The 22169-nt window shown below is 41.8% G+C and overlaps 1 protein-coding gene across 1 annotated transcript in view; it reads left to right on the top strand.

Moving 5' to 3' along the window:
- The first annotated feature begins 1614 nt into the window (after positions 1 to 1614).
- The window catches only part of LOC137264893 (multidrug resistance-associated protein 1-like), a 41268-nt gene continuing 20713 nt past the window's right edge, over positions 1615 to 22169 (top strand). The window contains exons 1-13 of the mRNA XM_067800280.1: positions 1615 to 1709; positions 3464 to 4060; positions 4725 to 4905; positions 5341 to 5661; positions 9489 to 9626; positions 10718 to 10864; positions 11455 to 11539; positions 14613 to 14682; positions 16655 to 16781; positions 17356 to 17532; positions 18617 to 18784; positions 20724 to 20907; positions 21962 to 22118. Coding sequence (XP_067656381.1) covers positions 1615 to 1709; positions 3464 to 4060; positions 4725 to 4905; positions 5341 to 5661; positions 9489 to 9626; positions 10718 to 10864; positions 11455 to 11539; positions 14613 to 14682; positions 16655 to 16781; positions 17356 to 17532; positions 18617 to 18784; positions 20724 to 20907; positions 21962 to 22118 — 2447 coding nt within the window. The remainder of the gene's footprint in view (positions 1710 to 3463; positions 4061 to 4724; positions 4906 to 5340; positions 5662 to 9488; positions 9627 to 10717; positions 10865 to 11454; positions 11540 to 14612; positions 14683 to 16654; positions 16782 to 17355; positions 17533 to 18616; positions 18785 to 20723; positions 20908 to 21961; positions 22119 to 22169) is intronic.

The raw sequence follows: 22169 nt of genomic DNA, 5'->3' as shown, positions 1-22169 counted from the left end.
TTTGTCACGGAACAAAGTTGCTATTTACCCTTTTTCGGCTTCCTTGTGAGTTTGCTATCCTCGTCGCCAATGTTATTTTGCAGTATTACCGTTCAGTTACTGCCAGTTTGAAATTAGACCACACACAGTTTCGGTTTCCGCCACATGCTCCATTTATTTCATCCGGCCTTATACAAAAACATCAACTCGGATGCGGAACGAAATATTCACAATACACAACACGACAATGTATGCAGTGGTTGTTCAGAAACATATTCACCCCGTGGAACAGAAAAGTATTCAGTTTCTGATTTGTCAATTACTGAATCCATCCTTCTGTGTGAATTCCAATATTCAAACTATGACAACCTTTGTGGAAGTGACCATTTTCCCTCAATGCTAAACCTGTAACCCCACCTGATGGTCCTCCATCATTACGATGGAATTTGATAAAAGCTGACAGGCCTTATCGAAATCCACGTGCTGCCAAGCTTTAACATGAACTTTTCATTGATATTCGTGATTCTTTAAATACCTTTCTACTGAACGAAGTCTTCTGTAATTCCACATATTTGACAGCCATGGTTGAACGATAATTGCATACAAGCTAGAAACGAATGGTGCATAATTTGAATAAATTAAAGATTTTAAGTGCTAAAGCGTGGCGTACTTTTCAACAACTACACAATATTGGGCTTATCAGAAGCGACCATTTTCCACAATGCTAAAACCTGTAAACCCATTAAATGGTCCTCATGAAGTTGGAATTTTAAAAGGTTAACTGGCCTTTGTATGAAACTCAAAAGTTTATCAAACGTTTAAACGCTTCAATAGATGAATTGTTATTTGTGGATGATTTTAATATTTCCTGTCATGGCAAACACATATACACTGATGAAAGGCAATTGTGTCTGAATAAAATTAATATGTAATGTTTAGAAAATGGATTCAAACTTTCGTAATAGAAAAAATGAATTGAATTATTTTAGACGGTGCTCCTATTCAGAGAGGTCACGTGGGTATTATTTTCAATCAACATTTGATCTCTCGGACACATGTCAAATATTTGAAAAATAAATCCCCGGTGGCACTAGATATATTGAAAATTGTTTCAACTCGAAATGGGGAGGAGGTCAGAAAACTCCCTCCAAATGTCCTTTTGATGATTAGTGGAATGCATTTGATAGCAGAGTTTGTTTTTGGCTGTGCCCTGAAATACAGTAAAAATAATGTCCCCCGAAGAGGATACATGAGATCACAAAATTTAAAGTATATTTATCTGTACCATGTTTTTTTTCATAAATATGTGGTCCTTTAATTTATGGATAAATTTGTCAAAATCGCTGTCATCTGAACGATGTTAGCAAAAGTACTGTCCCCCAGTGTCTAGCATGGTTATCTGTCTTCAGTTGTTGCTGATCTGATACCCATTTCAGCATTTCGTTATTGCGAATTGACTAAGAAAAGGAAACTTCACATTCTTTCTTCATGGCACTATAAAAGAACCAGGGATGGTAAGATGGTTAACTTGTTATTATTGCATTGCTGAGATCTGTGTGATGTACTCGATACACTGACAGTGCCACAATCAGTTCTATTAGCCTACCCCGACGTTCCAAAACATGGGTATACAGAATGTCAAGTCACAAGAATAAAAATTCGAGACTGGCTGCCCGCAACCGATTGCGAATGATTTGTGACTACAGTCGACCTCTATACATCTCAGCCTGGTTCGTGTAGCCTGCAGAAATGTGTCACGCAGGTGACGTAGGACGGTAGTCTGCTTGTGACGTCATACGTGGACGACCCGACCTTGGGCGATCAGAAGTGGTGCCGGTTTGTTGTAGACGACCTCGCAAGTCATACACAGTACGACGGCAGCATCCCATTGCGCTTGCGACGTCAATAACTGATCTTCCCACTTGCAACATGCCAACGGCACGTTCACGTTGCACATTGACAATCGTGGCATTTAAAGTACCGTTAGAATTGTGGTTTAAAAGTGTTTTTTTTTTCAATTCTTGACACCCAAGCAAACACAAGCAGATGAAGAAAACTTCGATGCGAAGATCACGTGATCGACTGCACGTGCAAAACCTGATTTGGCACTAATGTCATTTGCACGACGCATGGATGGGTTTGAGTGGGTTTTGCTGACGTTTGTTCTAGAGTCGAAAGATAGGGATCCCATTTCGGACACATAGATGTATCATCAGAGAAACATTGTTCGTTATTTTTAAAAATTACATTTTGTGAAATTTACTTTTTTGACTCAGTGGATATTACTCTGTTGCGAATCGATTATGAGCTTTTTCGTATCTAGGTTTTTATCTACATTTATGATGTTGAACTGTTGTATGCATTGTCTGATTATGCTATGCATTCAAATTTCACTCACCCGCACAATTTAGTGCTTTCTGCCTTAGTCCAACAATGACTACTCCCCAGGTACAGCCTTAATCTCTCAGTGACTTCGGCCCGGGTTCAGCTTTAAGTCCCTCAATGACTACCAGTATTTCGCAGGTTTAGCTTTCGTCCCTCATTGACCTCGCCCCCGGTTTAGCTTCAGTCCCTCAATGACAATTCCCTGGGTTCAGCTTTAATCCCTCTGTGACTTTTTCCTAAGTTCAGAATGAGTCCCACAATAACAACTCCCAATGTTCAGCTGTAATTCTTCAGTGACTTTTCCCTAGGTTCAGCTTCAGTCCCACAAAGACTTCTCCCTCGGTTCAGATCTAATCCCTCAGTGACTTCGCCCTCGGCTCAGCGTCGGCCCCACTATGACTACTCTGTCGGTTCAACTTTAATCCATCAGCAAACTTTCTCCTTAGTTTGAGCTTCATTCCCACGATGACCACTCCCACAGTCCAGCTTTGATCCGTCAGTTACTACTTCCTTGGCTCAGCTGTAGTCCCACAACGAATTCTCCCTAGGTTCAGCTTTAGTCCCACGGTGACTTCGCCTTAGGGGCAATTTCAGTCCTACAATGAGATATCCCTCGGTTCAGTTTTAGTCCCACAGTGACTTCTACCTAGATTCTGCATTAGTCCCACGATGATTACTCCCAATGTTCAGCTTTAATGCGTCAGTGACTACCCCGTCGGCTCAGCCTTAGTCCCACAGTGACTTCTCCCGAAGTTCAGCCATAGTCCCTTAGTGCCTTCTCCCTAGTTTCTGTTTAAATCCTTCAGTGACTTCTCCGAAAGTTCAGCTTCAGTTCCTCATTAACTGTTCCCCATTGTACCTCTCAACTGTTTCAGCTTTATCTACACTTTGACTTCTTTCAAATTCAATTTAATCTCGCAATTACTTCTCCCTAGTTTCAGTTTCACTCTCACAGTGACGTCTAAATTTCGTCCCATAATGACTTCTGACTAGGTCCAACTTTAGTCAGAGTGGTGGGGTAGCCTCGTGGTTAAACCGTTCTGTCGTCTCGCCGAATGGACGGGTTCGATGTATCTGTTTACAATTTCCCTTTTTCCAGGTTGATCTGGAGGGGCTGGAGGCATCCAATCACAGAAAACGATCTGTGGAACCTACCTCCAAATCTCATGAGTCAGGTCACAGTCCCTCCATTTGACGCACAGTGGCAACTGGAAATCAATAAACTCAATTCAAAGACCGAACCTTCAAACCCAGCAGAAAAAGAGGTTCTTCAAGAAATGAAGAAACTTGAGACAGATCTGGACTCACATCCTGGTGTGAAGACTAGGAACAGGAAGACAGAACCTGCAGACACATCTGAGAAGGAGGTTCTCTTGGAACTAAAGAAACTTCGCGGGGTTGGCGCTGCCACAGATCTGGACACACATCCTGGTGTGAAGACTCGGAACAAGAAGACTGAACCTGCTGATTCAACCGAGGAAGTTCTCCTGGAACTGAAGAAGCCGGCTACCACTGACAGTAGTCCGGACAGTGGTGTGGAGACTCGAGGCAAGAAGACCTCCTCCTGGACAGGTCATGCAAACAAATGGACTTTGATAAAAGTATTATTCAGGACGTATGGAAGTGAACTACTGGTGTCTCACCTGCTGAGATTCTGTGCTGACCTGGTGCAGTTCCTCTTCCCGCTGCTGCTCAAGTAAGTTTGTCATAGATATGATTTACCGGGCCTGGTGTTCTTGAAAGACGGTTCTCGTGGACACCGCAGTCTGGTGTTTGTCAAGTGTGTGTGTGGAGAAAGTATGTCAGAGACATGACTCTCCGGAGCCGCGGTTGTGCAAGCAAGTAAGTTGAATACATGACTCTCCCAGACTATATTGTATTACTTACAGTCTCTCAGGCCACATTTGGAATGGTTCCTTCCGACCCATACAAGTTATGTTGATCCGTTAAGCTTTGGACGAAAGACCTACACTGAGAAGAAGTCACAAGTAGGCCTAGTATTGGTAAAATTATTTTGTAAAATGTCGCTTTTTAATAAAGACGAGAAAGTTGTATGTGAGGTCCTTTAACTGAAGAATACTAAGGTTTGGAGTGTATTCCTACTCCTTCATCAGGAGAATGAAAGACCAGGGATAAGATAACGAGGGAATCCAGTAGTAACTCAATAGCTAAGGTCGATGGACAAGTGGAATTATCAGCCCAGGCATGAATAATGAGATAACAATGGTGCATGTTAGGAGAGAAATGGCAATAAAAAGAATTGAAGCCAGGATTTTACAATATTTTGAATAGAAATCCTCACGCATAACAAGACGAGCTACACAGGCTCCAATTAAACTATTGTATTTCACTGTTCTCAGAAGGCTGATCTGGTATGTGGAACACCGGAAGAGCGAGACAGACTGGAAGGGTTATGTGATAGTGGCATCTTTCTTCATCGTGTCCATGTTCAAGTCCATTTTACTGTCTCAGTGCGTCTTCGTCGCATTCAACATCGGCCTCAAGATCAAGACTGCTCTAGTCACTGCTGTGTACCGGAAGGTAAACTCTCCCCAATCATAATCGAAAACTGGATTTCACCGAGGAGAAAGGGGTGAAACTATATTTTTCATGCTGTACGTGGGTACCCGGTGGGATAAGGCAAATGTGGTTTCCGTATTATCGTCCAATATATGATAGGACACGTCCATGCATGTGAGTAAAGCTATCTAACAAGTTCTGATATATAGAATTTGACCATCCGTTTCAGAATATCCAATGAAGACGCATTATGGTTTCTTCACAAATATAAATAAGTGGGGTAGCCGAGTGGTTAAAGTGTTCAAAGACCCAGGTTCGATTGCCAAATGGATACAATGTTTAACTATTATTTCTGACGTCCCTCGTTGTGATTTTGCTGGAATTCTGTTCAGGGCAGTAAAACTAAGCTTACCCACTCCCATATCGTATCAAAGTTGAGTTTCTGTGTTTTTGCAGGCACTGAGTATGAACAATGAATCCAGAAGGCAGTACACGACCGGCGCTATTGTCAACATGATGTCCGTAGACTGTGCGCGTGTTCGTGAGGTCACTAGCAATTTGTGGGTGCTATGGTCAGCACCGTTCATGCTAAGTCTTGGCCTCTACTTCCTGTACCAGACAATTGGGGTCGCCATCTTTGCTGGTATTGCGGTCATGCTAGTTCTGGCTCCAGTTAACTTCAAGCTGTCGACTTACCTGAGGAAACTTCATAATAAACGTCTAACCGTCAAGGACGAGCGGTTGAAATTCATGAATGAAGTTCTAACCGGGATAAAGGTAAACTGATTTCAAGATATGCGAGAGGTAGGAGGACAGGGTGACGATAGGCTGAGTAACGGCTTTCTGGTTCTGCGAAGGCAGTCTGGTTGTACAAAAATTAATATACATATATATTGTATAATTCCGGAATGTTAATTATTGGAACCAATACTAATTGTAATCACAGCCACTTCCCACTCGCAATCGCGTAAATGTGATTCTACAAGTAAATCATAACATTAAGTATTGATTGTGTGGAGAATTTATAGAGACTGTCCTGCACCATGTCAGTGGATGCCCTTCCCTGGCACAAAACAGCAAATCTTAAAAGACAGGACGGCATTACTCTCTGCTTCTACTGTGGCTTTGACTCCGAGATCCATCCATGGTACGGCACCGAACACGTCCAAGGCGTCCTGGAAAATGTCTCGCCGTTGAAATGTCTCGTTTGCATCCCACGTACACTGTCGTCAGACTCCCCATTGTTCTTACTGCCCTTGGTTTCATACAAAGATGGTCAGAAGGGCTGTGCTCCCGGTGGAGAACCCGGACCCGGAGCTGGTAATGCAGAAGGCTGTAGTGTTTGGGAGTCTACATATTCTCCGAAAAGTTCTTGGTGGGTTCGCCTAGGCAACGTCCCATTTGAGCTGTGTGTAGAGAGGGCAAGGGCCCAGAGGTGATAATGAGCCTTTCAGGCCTGAGTGTGCCAGGATCACCCGAAACCCCTCTGCTGTATACTGTTTTTAATTTGTAAAGCATAAAAATGAGAAGTCATATAATCAATCCTCTAATCTCCACGCATCAAAGCATTCTCAAGGTGCTAACACACTGATTGTTATTACCCTGGATAAGCTGCCTGTTAGGCGCTAGAAGATTATAGTCACATGACTATATCCAACCGGGTACCCATGTTTCTGCTAGGTGAATAGACGCAAGTTTGGACAAACTGAAACCACATGTATCACATCTGCTTTGGTGTTGGTCAGGACGTAAGTCCTAGAAATTCTCAGGAGTCAAACACGGTCACCCACTCAAGGACTGTACTTGCTCGACGGTGCTCAACTTCCTAACGTGAGCTTTGTGCACAGGACTTATGTCAACTCACGTGTATAATATGTACGTTGTACTACCATGCCAAACTCGAATTGTGTCACCTACAAAATGAACTGTGATTGAGTAATGTCTTATATAGTCGAAACGCCCCAACCATCAACACCCGAGTAAAAACACGTCAGACCAATTCCGTCAGCAAATCAGACATCTCTGTCGACATCAAAGCACGACATAATCACTAAATACAGTGGTGCCAAGCAGACTTCACTAAATGCAAGCTCACCGAGGACATCCTCATCAAACGACAAAAGCCCACCATGAACCGAGACGATCCACCTATGATGCATTCCTCCACAATGGCTTCCATGCCTTTCTTATGTCCAACCCACCAGGCTCATCAGCTTACTGCCTAGCCAGTATTTACTTGTTTTCCTTGTTGCATAGTAACATTCAATATATATATATATATATATATCTACCCCCCTCTTCATTTTCCGTTTATGCGTGTACAGGAATCTATACCGAAACGTCGCTCTCACGAATTAAAGAATTTGTTATTCATAAATTTTGTTCCGTATGGATTTTTTTTTCAAAATCTAGTTAAGTGCAGCTGACCTAAGTAACTGGTTACATTTACAGTCTAAACGTCTGCCGTTACGAGTCGTTCGTGTTAAAGTGAATAAAATCTTGGAAGTGGTTTGCCGCAAACTACACGACCACTTTTTTTTTGTTTTAAAGTTTCTTAAAACGTCTGATGTATGATTACCTCTTGAAGTCAAGAAGGTTTGTTTTATAGCTTTTTAGGATACAGACATTCATCAGGACGTGACTTTGACTTATTACCTTTGGTCCCGTCTCCGTTGAAATAAGTAAGACTGACTGACCGCAGGTGGTAAGCTATACGGTTGGAAAGAATTGTTCCGGACAGTGTCTATGAACTATGACCTTTCCTTAAATAACATACTTTACTTTCATATTTCACCTGAAAATATTATACCCACGGTAACCGCTAAACCCTTCGCAGAGAAGCTGTATGAGTAAGAATCGTATGATGTCATGACATGACGCAGTGCCCGGGTTTTCTAACGTAGTTCGCTTAGCTGGCTTTTAGTTTACAATGGATGTATTCATTTATTTGACCGTATTTCACTGCTCTATTTAAACTATTGAATCGTTCACACACTGAACTTAAACATAATTAACCGTTTTTATAGCAGTTTTAAGCTTGTCAGAATATGTTTCACTGATATTAAAAATTCAGTCGAGGGCAGACGACATTTCGTTTTCATTTCATATAGTCGGTAGCTTGCGTATCGATCTTGCTTATTGATCTTTTCTCTACTTAACAAGACGGAAGATAAATGAAGTGTGTGCTGTTCAATGTATGCTTTAACCCTCGCCTACAGGCTCGGGTGACACTGCGTACATCATACCTTATTAACTTATTACCCTTAAGATAATTTTGTTAATTGATAATTTCTTATTGGTACAGAGCCAAAGCATACGAAACCATGTAGACTGATTTATCAAGGTGTGTGAACTGTAAACAAATCTGTCTCATGACACACTATACCGGTTGTACAAATGACTGGCTGCCAAAAACCTGATGGCTTTGAATTATTTTTAGTTATACAATCATTACTATAAACAGAGTAATAAAACTGTTCCATGATTTCGTATTAGTTTGTGTCAGTAAAGATATCGCAAAAATTAAAATGTCTCTGTATTTCTCTATTCCTTTTAACACAATTCGATCACATACATATCGTATATAACAAACGAAGCCATTGTGAGTTATTTCCCTTTATGACCGTTCAGAAAAAAATGACCAAACGTTTTGCGTCTCTGTCTGTCGAAGAACGTTTCATGTTTTTCTTTTTATATAAAATAAGCTAATTATAGAGACCTTAGGGGCAATAATTTCGTTACTCGTTGTTTTGACAGGTTATACGACATTGTAAGACCCATGTAAATTCCGCGCTTTTCCGCCCCAGGAAATACGTCTTACAGTCCCTTACACCCCTTCAAGACACCGTGTAACTATAGTTATACACTGCCATTTAAAAAGTGGTCAGGTGTAACATATGTTATATTAAGAAAGTGCAGTTTTTCTTTAAAAAAGTGTCATCCCAAATGCAACATGTAACTTATAGGAGTAACCTCGAGAGAAGCATACAACTTAGCCCTATCTTCTTTATGTGACCCTGAAGTGTGTTTCTTACTCTACGTTAGGTCATCTCTTGTTTTCCCAGAATAACCGTATTTGAGGTTTTGGTTTTGTAAGACCTCTTCCCAGGTTTTACTTTTCGTTAGTAAGACCTTTTCCCAGGTTTTACTTTTTGTAATTGTCTTTTCCTATCTCTATATGAACATCAGCATTCATATGATATATGAGAGTGTCAAATCGATTGAAAAATATCGTTCAAGATTAAATTCAAAGTACAAATGTTTCTCCAAGCAGGATTGGAACGTCCACTCTTTATCACACGGCCGCCTGGCCGACGAAGAAAGGGGTTGAATTGGGTTTTTTGATAGTTATTGTCATTAAATTAATTTTCCTGCGTATCATTTATTATTATGTAGTTTCATTAAATGAACATCTACATTGTAATTATACATCTTTGACGGTATATATGTCACAGAAAACAGTTCTCATCGGATTTGGTAGACAATGTCAAATCATCGGGGTCAGGAATCTTGGGATTTCCCTCCTCTTCCGGTTTTACATTGTCTAAGAAAACCTCGGAGGTGTATTTTCTCCTATACATAATAACATGACACGTACATTCCAGGTGCTGAAGCTATACGCCTGGGAGGACTCGTTCCGGGACAGGATCGCAGCCATCCGCAGCAAGGAGGTCCGCATTCTGCAGAAACTTGCTATATTGAACTCTGTCAACACCTTTTGCTTCACGGGCGCCCCCACCCTGGTCAGTCTTCTCGACACACTGTTCTCATCGAGAGGCTCGTCAATTGACACTCTTCAGAAACTTGGGATTTTTTAAATCAAAATAAGTGTTTTCGAAGATGCTGGGAAGATATCAATTTTTAGCACCAAATGTCGTTCATGGATGATATAAACTATCATGTGCTATTGGCAAAAAATGTGTGATTTGGAAGAATTTAGAGGCTAGACATTGTGTTGGCGGTGCAAGGATGCAGGGATAACAATAAAAACACATCGATTGGTCAAGTATCGATGCGAAATGTAAAATAGGAGAGCGAGTGGGTTTAGGTTTACGCCGACTTTAGAAATATGACCTCGGGGAATACTGCCTATGGCATGCACACATTGCGTCATGTTCGGCAAAATGTTAAAAGTAAATGTAAGGTTGACCGTTACTTAACAGAATATATTCAAATTATAAAACAATAATATATTCTGATCATGTCATTTTCATATGTTTAGTTATTCAGATACGCCCTGGTTGGGGGAAATGTTTGAGTTTTTGTTTCCTTGAGGGCTGCTTCAACTCAGCTCTATCCTAAATTCAGCAATATTCTAGCTTTATTAATGCGGACTAGGAATAATCGAATGTGGAAGTGACAAATAAGCATGATTAGGAGCATTAGTCATGTGGGGTATTAATTGACGCTTAATTCCACTTAATGTCAAATAATATCTACTTAAACTCAGTATTCAACTGAAGTTTTGAGATGTTCCCCCCAACCTTTCCGGGTTACTTGGACTTATCTCTTCTGACAGATGGAAGTTTTGTCCGCATGACCGAAGAGGCGATAGGTAATTATAATGTTTGCGGAATGATTCATCCCCATGCACCATCTGTACAAAACCTGTTTATTTGGATAATTCGTCTTCAGTAGTTCAACATCTCCGCGTCTATGACACACTAGGCCGTATTCTAGATGTGACCTCAGTCACTTTCCACCTTTTGACCTTTTGGTCCAGTAACCCATGTATTGCTTTGAATTAAACTCAAATCGTAAAACAAAATGGATGGTAGGACAACTGTGTCTCTGATACTGAAGTCCTATTTCTCTTTTGCCTTTTGACCCTCAGGTGACCTTAATCAGCTTTGTGACCTATGTGATGCTGTCTGACGACCACTATCTAGATTCTCAGACAGCCTTTGTGTCACTCAGTCTCTTCACACTCATCAGACAGCCCATGAACTCCCTGCCTAACTGTGTGTCTATGGTGGTCCAGGTAAATCATCAGACAGCCCATGAACCCCCTGCCTAACTGTGTATCTATGGTGGTCTAGATAATTCATCAGACAGACCATGAACTCCCTGCCTAAATGTGTATCTATGGTGGTCCAGGTAATCATCAGACAACTGATGAACTCCCTGCCTAAATGTGTATCTATGGTGGTCTAGATAATTCATCAGACAGACCATGACCCCCCTGCCTAACTGTGTATCAATGGTGGTCCAGGTAAATCAACAGACAGCCCATGACCCCCTGCCTAACTGTGTATCTATGGTGGTCCAGGTAAATCAACAGACAGCCCATGTCCCCCTGCCTAACTGTGTATCTATGGTGGTCCAGGTAAATTATCAGACAATCCATGAACTCTCTGCCTCACTGTGTACCTATTGTAATCAAGGTAACTCATCAGAGAGCGGATGAATATGTATCTATGGTCCAGGTAACTCGTCATAACTCTCAGTACTTTCACCCCATATTGACAGCAGTATATCTGTCTAGTATAACTATTCTATTAATGATGGTTTGATGTGACTGGAACAAGCTCTGAAAACTGAACAAGCTTAATATATTTTGTTGTTTTTCAGGCCTTCGTGTCCATCAAGCGACTGTCTAACTATATGACGGGAGAGGACCTTGACTCCGACAGCGTCACATCAGACACAGAGACGGGTAATGTCCTCAACCTGCATCACAGGACAGATATGATTCAAAGACAGATTTGTAGCTTTTATGACATTGAAGTATTACGTAGATATTGCATAGTATTGCATATGGTATAGATGAGGCTGTGGCTTAAAGAGGTCTACAACCTCGAGAGTTCTGTCGCATACAGGTTCTGTCTTCCCTGCTGTGAAACTGAGGTATACTGCTAAAGCGATGTAAAACAAAAGTCATTGGAAAAGGTCATTGGAAAAGAATACCAATACCGTGAATCTCGCTCCTGTTACAACATATTTGAGTGTATCCTTACAGAAGACTTCTGGCAGAATATTCACATATACTGAGGGAAACAAATAACGGAACAAAGAAACATTCCAGCATTCCTTTATTTTCCCGTTTCAATCACCAGCTTTGAATAGAGTTGCTAGGAAATCTGAGAATGTATAAACGAACTCGTGAATAACAACATGATAATGGTAAAATTGTCGAGTCCTTTAAGACAAAACTAAACGTTTGGACTAAAAGAAGGAACAATGGGTACAGAAAATCAAATTCATCACACAAAATAAACATTTTAGAAATAATGGAAAACACTTCTACATGCAACTGAAAACAAATGGTGATGGCGACCATGATAAACGGCCTCACATGGATGCCAATGTAAGGTTCTGGAAACAGTTGTGGTCTGTACCCGGCAACTGTAACCTGGAGGCATCGTCGGTCAGTGATTATGACCTTGCAATGCATGAGAAAGTAACTAGGTTGTTTGTCTGTTACATCTCACCATATTGCCTGAAAAGTGTCATAAAAAAAGTCCAAATCTAATTAAGCTCCAGCGCCCGGTGGCATTCCAAACACCGCTACTTCACTGTTTTAATTCTCTTATGGACACAGGTGATATTCCTCCATGGTCGCATGATACCTCTTCCCAAAATAGGAGACTTGACTGATCCCCCAAACTTCCGCACAAATTATTCTCAGAGAGTTTGACAAAGCCCGTGTCATCTTACTGCTTTTCCAATGACAAGATTTACAGAGAGCAGAAGGGGCAAGAAAGGGATGTTGGGGGTGCAAAGATCAACATCTTGTACAGAAAATGGTTTTGGAAGAGGCAAAAACACCTCACCGCAACCTCTCCATGTGCTGGATTGATTACAAGAAAGCATACGACTCTGTCCCTCACGCATGGATTCTGAAGTCTCTTCAGTGTATTGACCTCTCTCAGTTACTACTTGATTTACTCATGCCTTCAAAGAGTTGCTGGTCGACTCAATTTGAGATGTACTCGCAAGGTCAGGTACAGACTTCGGAATCTATTCCAATCAGAAGGGGAATATTCCAGGGCTCCTTCAGTCCTTTACTTTTTTGTCTGTCTCTAACACCTTTGAGTTTTCTGTCAATACGGAGGAGGGATACCATCCCGGACCTCCTCTGCACAGATCCAACAACACCTCTTACTCATCTCCTCTACATGGATGACATCGAGCTCCTTGCCAAAGGGGATGTCAATTTGAAAGGACAGGTTCTCCTTGTCGAGTCCTTTTCTAATGATATTGGAATGACATTTGGAATGACAAATGTAATACTCTTCTTTTGATATGCGGCAAGGTAACTAATGATGGATCGTTCAGGTTACAAGGTGGAGGAGTTACTGAGCATCTACACTTGTCATGGAATGCAAGTTTGAGACAAACTCCAGAATGCCCAGATTCAACTTCTGGAGTTCAGGGCTAAATGCTCGGAACAAGGTCGAAGCCACAAATCTTTTGCTGTATCAGTCATCTATTCCTTTGGAGTAGTTGATTGGAGTTTTGACCACCTGACCAGGGGGATCACATCTGATCTCCGTCGTTCCTTTCTTAATCGTTAATATATACCTATCAGTTCCGGAGGCCGGGGTTTGGTTGATGTGGAGGCTCTTAACGATAAAGTGTTATTGTATATTTGCACATATATATTTATCGTATGATCCTCTGGTGATGCATGTCAAGACTCACGATGCAAGCAAGGAATTCCATTGATAGTGATGTACTGCTGGACGTACAGCGATGGGAGTAAAACAGGTGAAGTCCTTTACCAAGTCTGCCCGGAGTCGGTCCTTTGTGGAGAAGCTTTCTGAGAAACCATTGCATTGTGTGTACATGCAGTGTGTGGAACAGAACAGCTATCCAACCGACTCTTGCGCCTGAATGAAGTCGGCTGGTCTCAAATGTGAAACTGAGGGCTTTCTTTTTGTTGCTCAGGACCACTCACAATCGTCAATTGTGAATTCACAGAGGCTGTCCAACACCTTGTCAGTGGATGCCCTTCCGTGGCACAAACAGCCTATCTTAAAAGACATGATGGTATGGCTCGCTGCTTTTACTATCGCCTCCGCCATGCCTGTGGCTTTGACCTTGAGGTCCATCCACAGTCCGACCCTTAACATCTCCAGGCAGTCATGGAAAATGATGATTCCAAAATTCTCTGGAATAGGCCCATCGAATTCCAACAAACCTGATCTTGTCCTTTTTGGTAAAGCCAATGAATATATTTACATCATTGGCATTTCTGTCCATTTAGACAGCAATGTGATTGGCAAGATTCAGGAAAAGCATGATAAATATGCGGACCTCGCTTTTGAAATATCTCGATTCCTATTTTGGGAAGAGGTATCACTGTTGTCAGAGTCCCCGTTGTTCGTGGAACCCTTGGTTTGGTACCTCCTGAACTCGCGGCGCAGATCAGGAGAATGCCCGGGTTCTCCATCGGGAGCACAACACTTCTGATTTGGGTAATGTAGAAGGCTGCAGTGTTGGGGAGCCTTGATATTCTCCGGACAATACTTGGTAGGTTCGACTGGGCAGTGTTTCCTGGGAGAAGTCCCATTCACTGTCTGGGCAGCGTGTAGAGGGGGCGAGGATCCTGAGGTGATGACTGTGCCAGGATCACCCGGACCCTCTCTGCTTCATACTATCTTTAATCTGTAAAACACAATAATAATAATTAACTTGTATATCGACTTGTTTCCATCCTTCGGCGCTTAACGGTGAAATGCTGTTTCCTTATTTGTTTCCCTCAGTATATATTTTTTACTTTACAGGTATGGCCCTAAGTATCCGGAATGGGAGTTTCACCTGGAACAGATCTCTGCAAGTCCCCACGCTTAACAAGTGAGCATTAAACTGTGCGTAATAGCGGAGAAAATAACCCCGATTAAATGTGCTTCAGGTGGAGCTCTGGTGGAACAGGATACGCTCGACTCATTGCGAACATATGGATTTATCTCACCGTCATGCAAAATAAATAAATGTTACTGGTCTATGACGCTTTAACACGTGTGTGTGTGTGTGTGTGTGTGTGTGTGTGTGTGTGTGTGTGAGTGTGCGTGCGCGCGCGCGAGTGTGTGTGTCGGATCTGCTTTCGACATATACATATATGTTGAAAGCAGATCCGATTGTACAGTGAGTACATATAGGCAAAATTTCAGGAAGCATATGAGAGTGTTTTGTGACAAAACAACGTGAATGAGCTATAGATCTCCAACAATTGAAGGTTGGTCACCGTATCAGGGACTCATCATCATTAATATGTATGTCTTTGACGTCGCTGTCAGCATTATTTCAGGGAATAGACAACATTAGATAGAGATTCATAAACACATGCCCCATATCAGGATCTGTGCACAAACAGTGCTTATGGGGATGCCTACTTCGTGTCGAAATGTTTCTACCAAAAAAATAAAAAATAAAATGATATTAATGAGACAGTTGATTTCATAGCTTACTTTCTCGGTAAATCTCAAATGCCATTTGCTTCCTGTTTGTTAAGTTGCATTGAACCTGAAGATAGATAAGATAGATACGTACATCAGAGTTCGCAAGGTTTGTTTACAAATGTCTCGTGGATCAATGAATAACGTTTTCCCTTAAATTTCTCATGTGGTACAGTTGTACACAACTATTTCTAAAATCAAATGTTCTGATAAAGAGTCTGTGATTGTGAAAAAGTAAGCAAATGCTGTGAGCTTCTGTGAATCTACATGATGTTATCAGTAAGGAAGCTCTGCATTTTCTTCAGCTTCAAACGTTACCTTGTTTACCCTCGATTCGACGCATTTTTCTCTTTGTAATATATAGGTAAAGGCGACGCGCACCAACAGATTTCATTTGTTCAAGCCAGCTGATAAGGTGCAGGTTACATAAAACCCGGATTCACCTCTTCCAGTCAACATTTTACATATAAACTAGGGCTGCAACGAATCGGGCCACCTTCGATTCGAATCGATTTTCGATTTTTAACTTTCGATTTCGAGTATTTCGATTCGAATAATTTTCAGAAGACAATACACACAAGATGACTTAAAAGTTATAATGACGTATACCACATTACCACATGCTTACTTTAATACACCGAATTGTATATCTGGGTTCCAAAGCAGTTATCATTTCTCTAAAGCCAGAATTTTCAACCACCGAATATGGTCTCATGTCCTTGGCAATAAATTTGCCGATTGAATTGGTGATCAAATGGGCACGAGGGGAATTGTAAACCAAACCCGTATGGTCCTTAAAACAATCTTGCAATGTCTTTTGCGAGGCATCCCCTTTTCTTTTTATAACCTGACATAGATCCTTATCAGAATCCCTCGGCTTGGCATTGTCAATGATGCCATGTCGTCGTTTGAGGTGCGACGCCATAATTGTAGTAGATCCTGCGACGTATTTCAGAGTACACAGGCATAATCTGCATATGGTTGCCGACTTATCGGCTGCTCCATCTCTCAAAGAAAACCCAAAACCCAACACAGGTCGCGGCCATTTTGGTTTTGACGTAGCGGAAGTGGAAAGATCCAAATGTACAACTCGATAACAAATGCAGCTGCTCTGACACTGCAGTCGCAACAGACCCAGTGAACCAGGCTGTAACAAATGTTTTGAATGTAAAACAAAATATTCGATTCGAAAATGTTAAATCTGGATTCGAATCGCGAATAACGATGGCCGACTCGCGAATGATCGAAATTCGATTAATCGTTGCACTATTAATATAAACCATTCCGACCATTACTCATGATTGAGATCATGAAAGTATGTGTTCTGGAGTCAGTGTTGATCTTCAGAGAAGCTCTTGTTTTTGCTCCAGCATCAACGTGGATGTTCGTAGAGGACAGTTGATTGCAGTGGTGGGGCCGGTGGGAGCGGGGAAGTCGTCCCTGCTGCTGGCCCTACTGGGAGAGATGGAGAAGCTGACAGGATGTGTGCAGATGAAGGTGGGCATAGCCAGGCACCTGTCAACTCATTACAAAACTCTGCATGTGGCTTTGGCTGACGTGTCGCCTGTCTCTAGCACCCACGTTCGATTCTCACAATTTACAATCCGTATTTTGCGCCGTCGTCATGTCGGATAAAACATGTTAACATTCACTCACTCAACCATGTATCTGAGTAGAGAGAAGAGGTCACACAATGCGACACAGAGACAATGCGACAAACAGCGACACGTCGTCGCATTATCGTATTACCTGTGGTTAATTCGTTACAAAATCGACAATGTCCGTTTTAGGATTCCAAAGTCAACGTCTGGCCAAAACTGGATCCAGTTCGGGATAAGGGTTGGAGTATCGTGTGTTTACTTGGGGAGGTGATAATGGAGATAATATGTTCCGTAGACGTTGAGGCAAAATGTTCATTGCTATATTCAATTTAATTTAACGGCGGGTGTAACAGTCGTCATATTGTTAGTGTCGACTATTTATGCATGTGGACTGCTTTGTTATAAGGAATTAATTCATCAATAATTAAAAGATCTAATGATCATTTTCTTACCTGCGAGTCTTTGTGCAGGGTTCTGTTGCCTACGTTCCGCAACAAGCCTGGATTCAACACATGACACTCCGAGGGAACCTGCTGTTTGGACGGCGATACAAAGAGAAACAATACTGGAACGTCATCAGGGCATGTGCCCTTGAATCCGACCTTGACCTCCTTCCAGGTGGGGATGACACTGAGATCGGGGAGAAGGTGGGTTCACCTTGTAGAGGAAATTGTATTGATGGACGAGGCAGGGCGTTTCATAAAGCATTATTTTGAATATTCTGTCAGCACAAAGTGTGTCATATGTTTCGGAAAATTAGAAAGACAAAACCCTTTCAGCCCAAACAAGTAGCATCTGCTAACAGCAGAGTTCACTGTACAATTCCGCCTACATCATGAGCATGTGTTTGTGAATCACTGTGGCTATGCCACCAGGTGTTTGCGGAAAGGTGATCCCTTTTGTAAGCATATGTCGCTAGGTAAATGTTGACCTGAATTGATTAACACACTGCCCAAGATCAAATTCCACTTTGATGACGTCATCAAGGATTATGGTGATGACATATGACTCATGGCCACGCTAGTGGTCAGCTCCTGCGTATATTTGCTTTCCGATGAGCCAGTTTTTCTTTTCCTTAGCCGTGATATCTAACAAGGATGGAAAGGTTCTTGTCCCTTACTACAGGTTGTTCAGCTTGACCTGAGCTGCTCTACACAAGCATGAACCGGGAGGTCAAACGATAGTCGCCTTTAATGGCAAGCATGTGTTGCTGAAGGCCTATTCTACACCGGAGCTTCACGGGTCAATGACCTTATGGGCGATGTTGTGCCCGTACGCTTGAAGTAGATTAGGTGTGATTACCAACTTGATGAAACACGCGAACTCGGGTATAGCAATAAACAAACATAGCAATATAAACTGCACACTTTTCCTAGTCGAACCTACAATCTTTGATTTTAGCACGCCACAAAGGATGCGAATTTTCAAAGAGAACTGCGTTGCCAATCACAGTGGCAGTGCTCGCTAAAAATCCACAATGGTGTTTTATGACGGCACAGCAGATTGGACAAGTGAAATATTAAAGAACGTAGCTCAGTATGTAAGCCAATCTAAACGATTCAGTGGTCTTCCCCTGAACAGTCAATCTTCCCCTGTCTCTGTTTCTAAAAATCCCTCGTGATGTGATTAGTAATTGTAAATATCTTTGTAGAGGGGATTTATAAGTTCCACGTGTCCACGATACTCCTCACTTTCTCAGTAATATGTGTTTATACAAAAGGTGTTTTCCAGGGCGTCAACTTGAGTGGAGGACAGAAGCAGCGAGTGTCACTTGCCCGAGCTGTATACAGTAACAAAGACATATATCTGCTGGATGATCCTCTTAGCGCTGTGGACTCCCATGTTGGCAAGCACATCTTCAGTCATGTTATAGGACACCAGGGGTTGCTGAAGAATACGGTGAGGGGGACTGGGGGAGGAGGACTGGGCGAGGAGGGGGAGTTGACATTCGTAAAGTTTGTTCACACTGATACAAGCTGTTTACATATAGTGAATCAGACAGTGAAACCACGGAAGCCATTTATTCGCTGAAACGCCAAGAATTAGAAATAGTTCGAACAAAGCTTGCTTATGTTGCGATCACCAAAACGTTACACCTACTGTATCGACTCGAATTCTTGATATTTTGCTTTGAGACATTTGACCTAACCAGACTGCATCAGATATAGACTCAACACGTTGAATCCGAAAGTTGCAAACGAGGACATCGATGCCTAATATTGCTGAAAAAACATAAAAGCTCAGTTTTATCAAAACGTCCCAATATGACATTAAAGAAACACCTATCAGTTTCTCATCTTAACTTACCCTCAATTTCAAACTCTTTTGTATATCCTCACTAGTCGGGATCGTGCAAGTTTCCATCGGTCAAATGTCACAGAAACGTTGTGATTACGAAATTGATGTAACGGAAAATTCGTTCATTGTCACAGATAATTCCCAATCCCAAAATAAACCCTACGGAGTATGATTCGTCCAGTCTGGTCAATTAATCGGATTTGGACCTAACGTTAGTAAATTATAATTCAAGTGTCTTGAAATATTGATTTTCTAGGTATACAAGCCAAATATACATTACCTTACCCTTGCCTTGCTGTTGCAAAAATCACAAAGACTCCACTTTCACTGTAACCAAGTTCCCTACCAGTGATACTGCTACCTTCTTATGTGTCATGTCGGTTGTTTGAGCCTTCCCTTGGTGGTGCACCCTGAAGATCTGGGTTACAGTTGTTCTGCTGTAACCCGTACTTGTTGTCCCCTTGAAGGTCCGAGTTACAATTGGTCTTTAGTAATCCATGTTTGTCTTCCCCGTGAAGATCCGGATTACAGTTTGTATTCAGTAGCTCATATTCGCCTTCCCCGTGAAGATCCGGATTACAGTTTGTATTCAGTAACCCATACTTGTCGTTCCCGTAAAGATCCGGCTTACAATTGGTCTACGCATTTGGGGTCTCGTTTATTCTCTCTTACGACAAGCATGAGATGCTGAAGATCAGCTCGAACCCGGACCTTCACGGGCAGTAAGACATGTAGACATTATAACATGTGCAAGCAATGTTTTACTCTCAGAAAAGATTCAAAGTTTTGTCACTACATTTATTTTTTTTAACATTTTACAAATGTGTAGCACTCAGCTACCCTAAACTTTCATCAACTGGCATTTGTTACTGAACGGTTTTTACACGCCTGTCGGCTCAAGTTCAGGACAGTTTGTCAGAAGGGGAGCAAATACCATCTGAGGTATACTCAGAAAACAATATGCGAACTGTTGGACTACTTTATGACATCATCATGTAAACTGTGTGACTAAGACATTCTCCAATGAATGGCTCCCGTGTGTGAGCACCAGTATTGTTCCCGTTTTTCTGGTGAGTTTCCTCCACACGAATTCGAATTACTATTGTGTCCAGTAAAGTTCAACATGGGTAATTGATGAAGATTCACTTCATTTTCAAGTATTTCGCTGATTGAATATCGTTGAAAAATATTTACTTTTTGTTTGACAACCAACTTGCATTTAAAGTGTTTATAGCTGGCGCTTGCGATAGGACAAGGAGCACATTTTAATAAACGTTCGGATAAGCTACAGAGCTAAGGTTCGGAAGTGAACAAGTGAACAAATACTAACAACTCGCTATGCCACCAACTTTCGTTCATATTTATATAGGTGGCGGGTTAGTATAGTGGTTAAAGCATTCCCTCATTATGCCGAAGACCCGGGTTCGACTTCCCACATAGGTAGAATGTGTCAAACCAATTTCCGGTGTCCCCCGCCGTGATTTTGATGATATGTTGCTACAACATGAAGCTTACTCGTTCACTCGTGTTTGTCTGACAGACTCGAATACTTGTGACTCATGGCGTGCACTGGCTGCCTATGGTGGATGTTATAGTAGTCATGGATAAAGGGGAGGTAACCGAAGTGGGGTCGTATGAAGAGCTTCTTGATCATGATGGACCATTTGCACAGTTTCTGAAAACCTACCTGCTACAGGAGACAGATGGAGAAAGCGATGTTGAATGTAAGTACTGGCACTGTCTCAGATCCTGGAAAGGAAGAACACGATGAAGATTGTAAGTACTGGATGTGTCCCAGATCCTGGACTCTGGAAACATGATGAAGAATGTAAGTATTGGATGTAGATCAGATCCAGGACTCGGGGAACACGATGATGAATGTCAGTATTGAGTGTGTCTCAGATCCGGGACTCGGGGAACGTATGAAGATTGTAAGTATTAGATGTGCCTCAGATCCTGAACTGAGGGAACATGATGAAGACTGTAAGTATTGGATGTAGATCAGATCCTGGACTCAGAGAACATGATGAAGAATGTTAGTACTGGGTGTGTCTCAGATCCTTAACTCAGGGAACATGATGAAGATTGTAAGTATTGGATGTAGATCAGATCCTGGACTCGGGGAACATGATGAAGAATGTTAGTACTGGGTGTGTCTCAGATCCTACCATCAGGGAACATAATGAAGACTGTAAGTACCGGATGTGTCTCAGATCCTGGACACGGGGAAAACAATGATTAATTGAAATACTGGTTGTAGTTCAGATCCTGGACTCGGGGAACATCATGATGAATGTAAGTACCGGTTGTGTCTGAGATCTCGGAAACAGTATGTCGAATGTGATTGTTTATTGTGTGGCATTTCAATGAGACACAGGATGAGGAATGTAAATTCCGTGTCACATTTCCTGACTCCGTAGAACAGGATGGGGAATGTTTACGTTTAGTAGAAATCAATACGTTGAGTGTTGTCTCGTCCACCATTTGTGTTAAGTAAATGAGCACATTTGCCTTGTGACTAGTGCATTAAATAAGGTCTACTTGCCTGGTGGATCATAACATTTGTTGGTTCGTACATTTGTACAGGTAGATAGAAGGAGCGCCACTACCATTATAAAATGTCTGGGCTTATATATGATTCTTCTCTTGAAAGCTGGGTAAGCCCTCAATACTATCTAAGAATATAACTTTGCAACCGATCGGGCATACACGAAACATGTCTGATAGCAGCATGTGTTATTGTTCATACTGTTAATAGATTCACTGCTTTCAATTCAGTGGACCAAATAAAGACTGGCATGTTGGAGAGAGTTGAATCACTGACTTCCATACCACAGTTGACTCCCCTGAGTAAGTCTCCAGTCCGCCTCACATCTGGGCTATCACAGTCAGTTAGATCTATCAACAAAGATAACAGTCTCTCTGGATCACTAAGGTAGGGACATGTTTCACAATATCCTGGTTGTTGTCAATAATGCAAAAGAGC

Source organism: Haliotis asinina, chromosome 1 (genome assembly GCF_037392515.1).
Source record: "Haliotis asinina isolate JCU_RB_2024 chromosome 1, JCU_Hal_asi_v2, whole genome shotgun sequence".
Lineage (NCBI taxonomy): Eukaryota > Metazoa > Mollusca > Gastropoda > Lepetellida > Haliotidae > Haliotis > Haliotis asinina.
The sequence above is the reverse complement of the archived record's forward strand: the minus strand, read 5'-3'. Positions and strand labels throughout refer to the sequence as shown.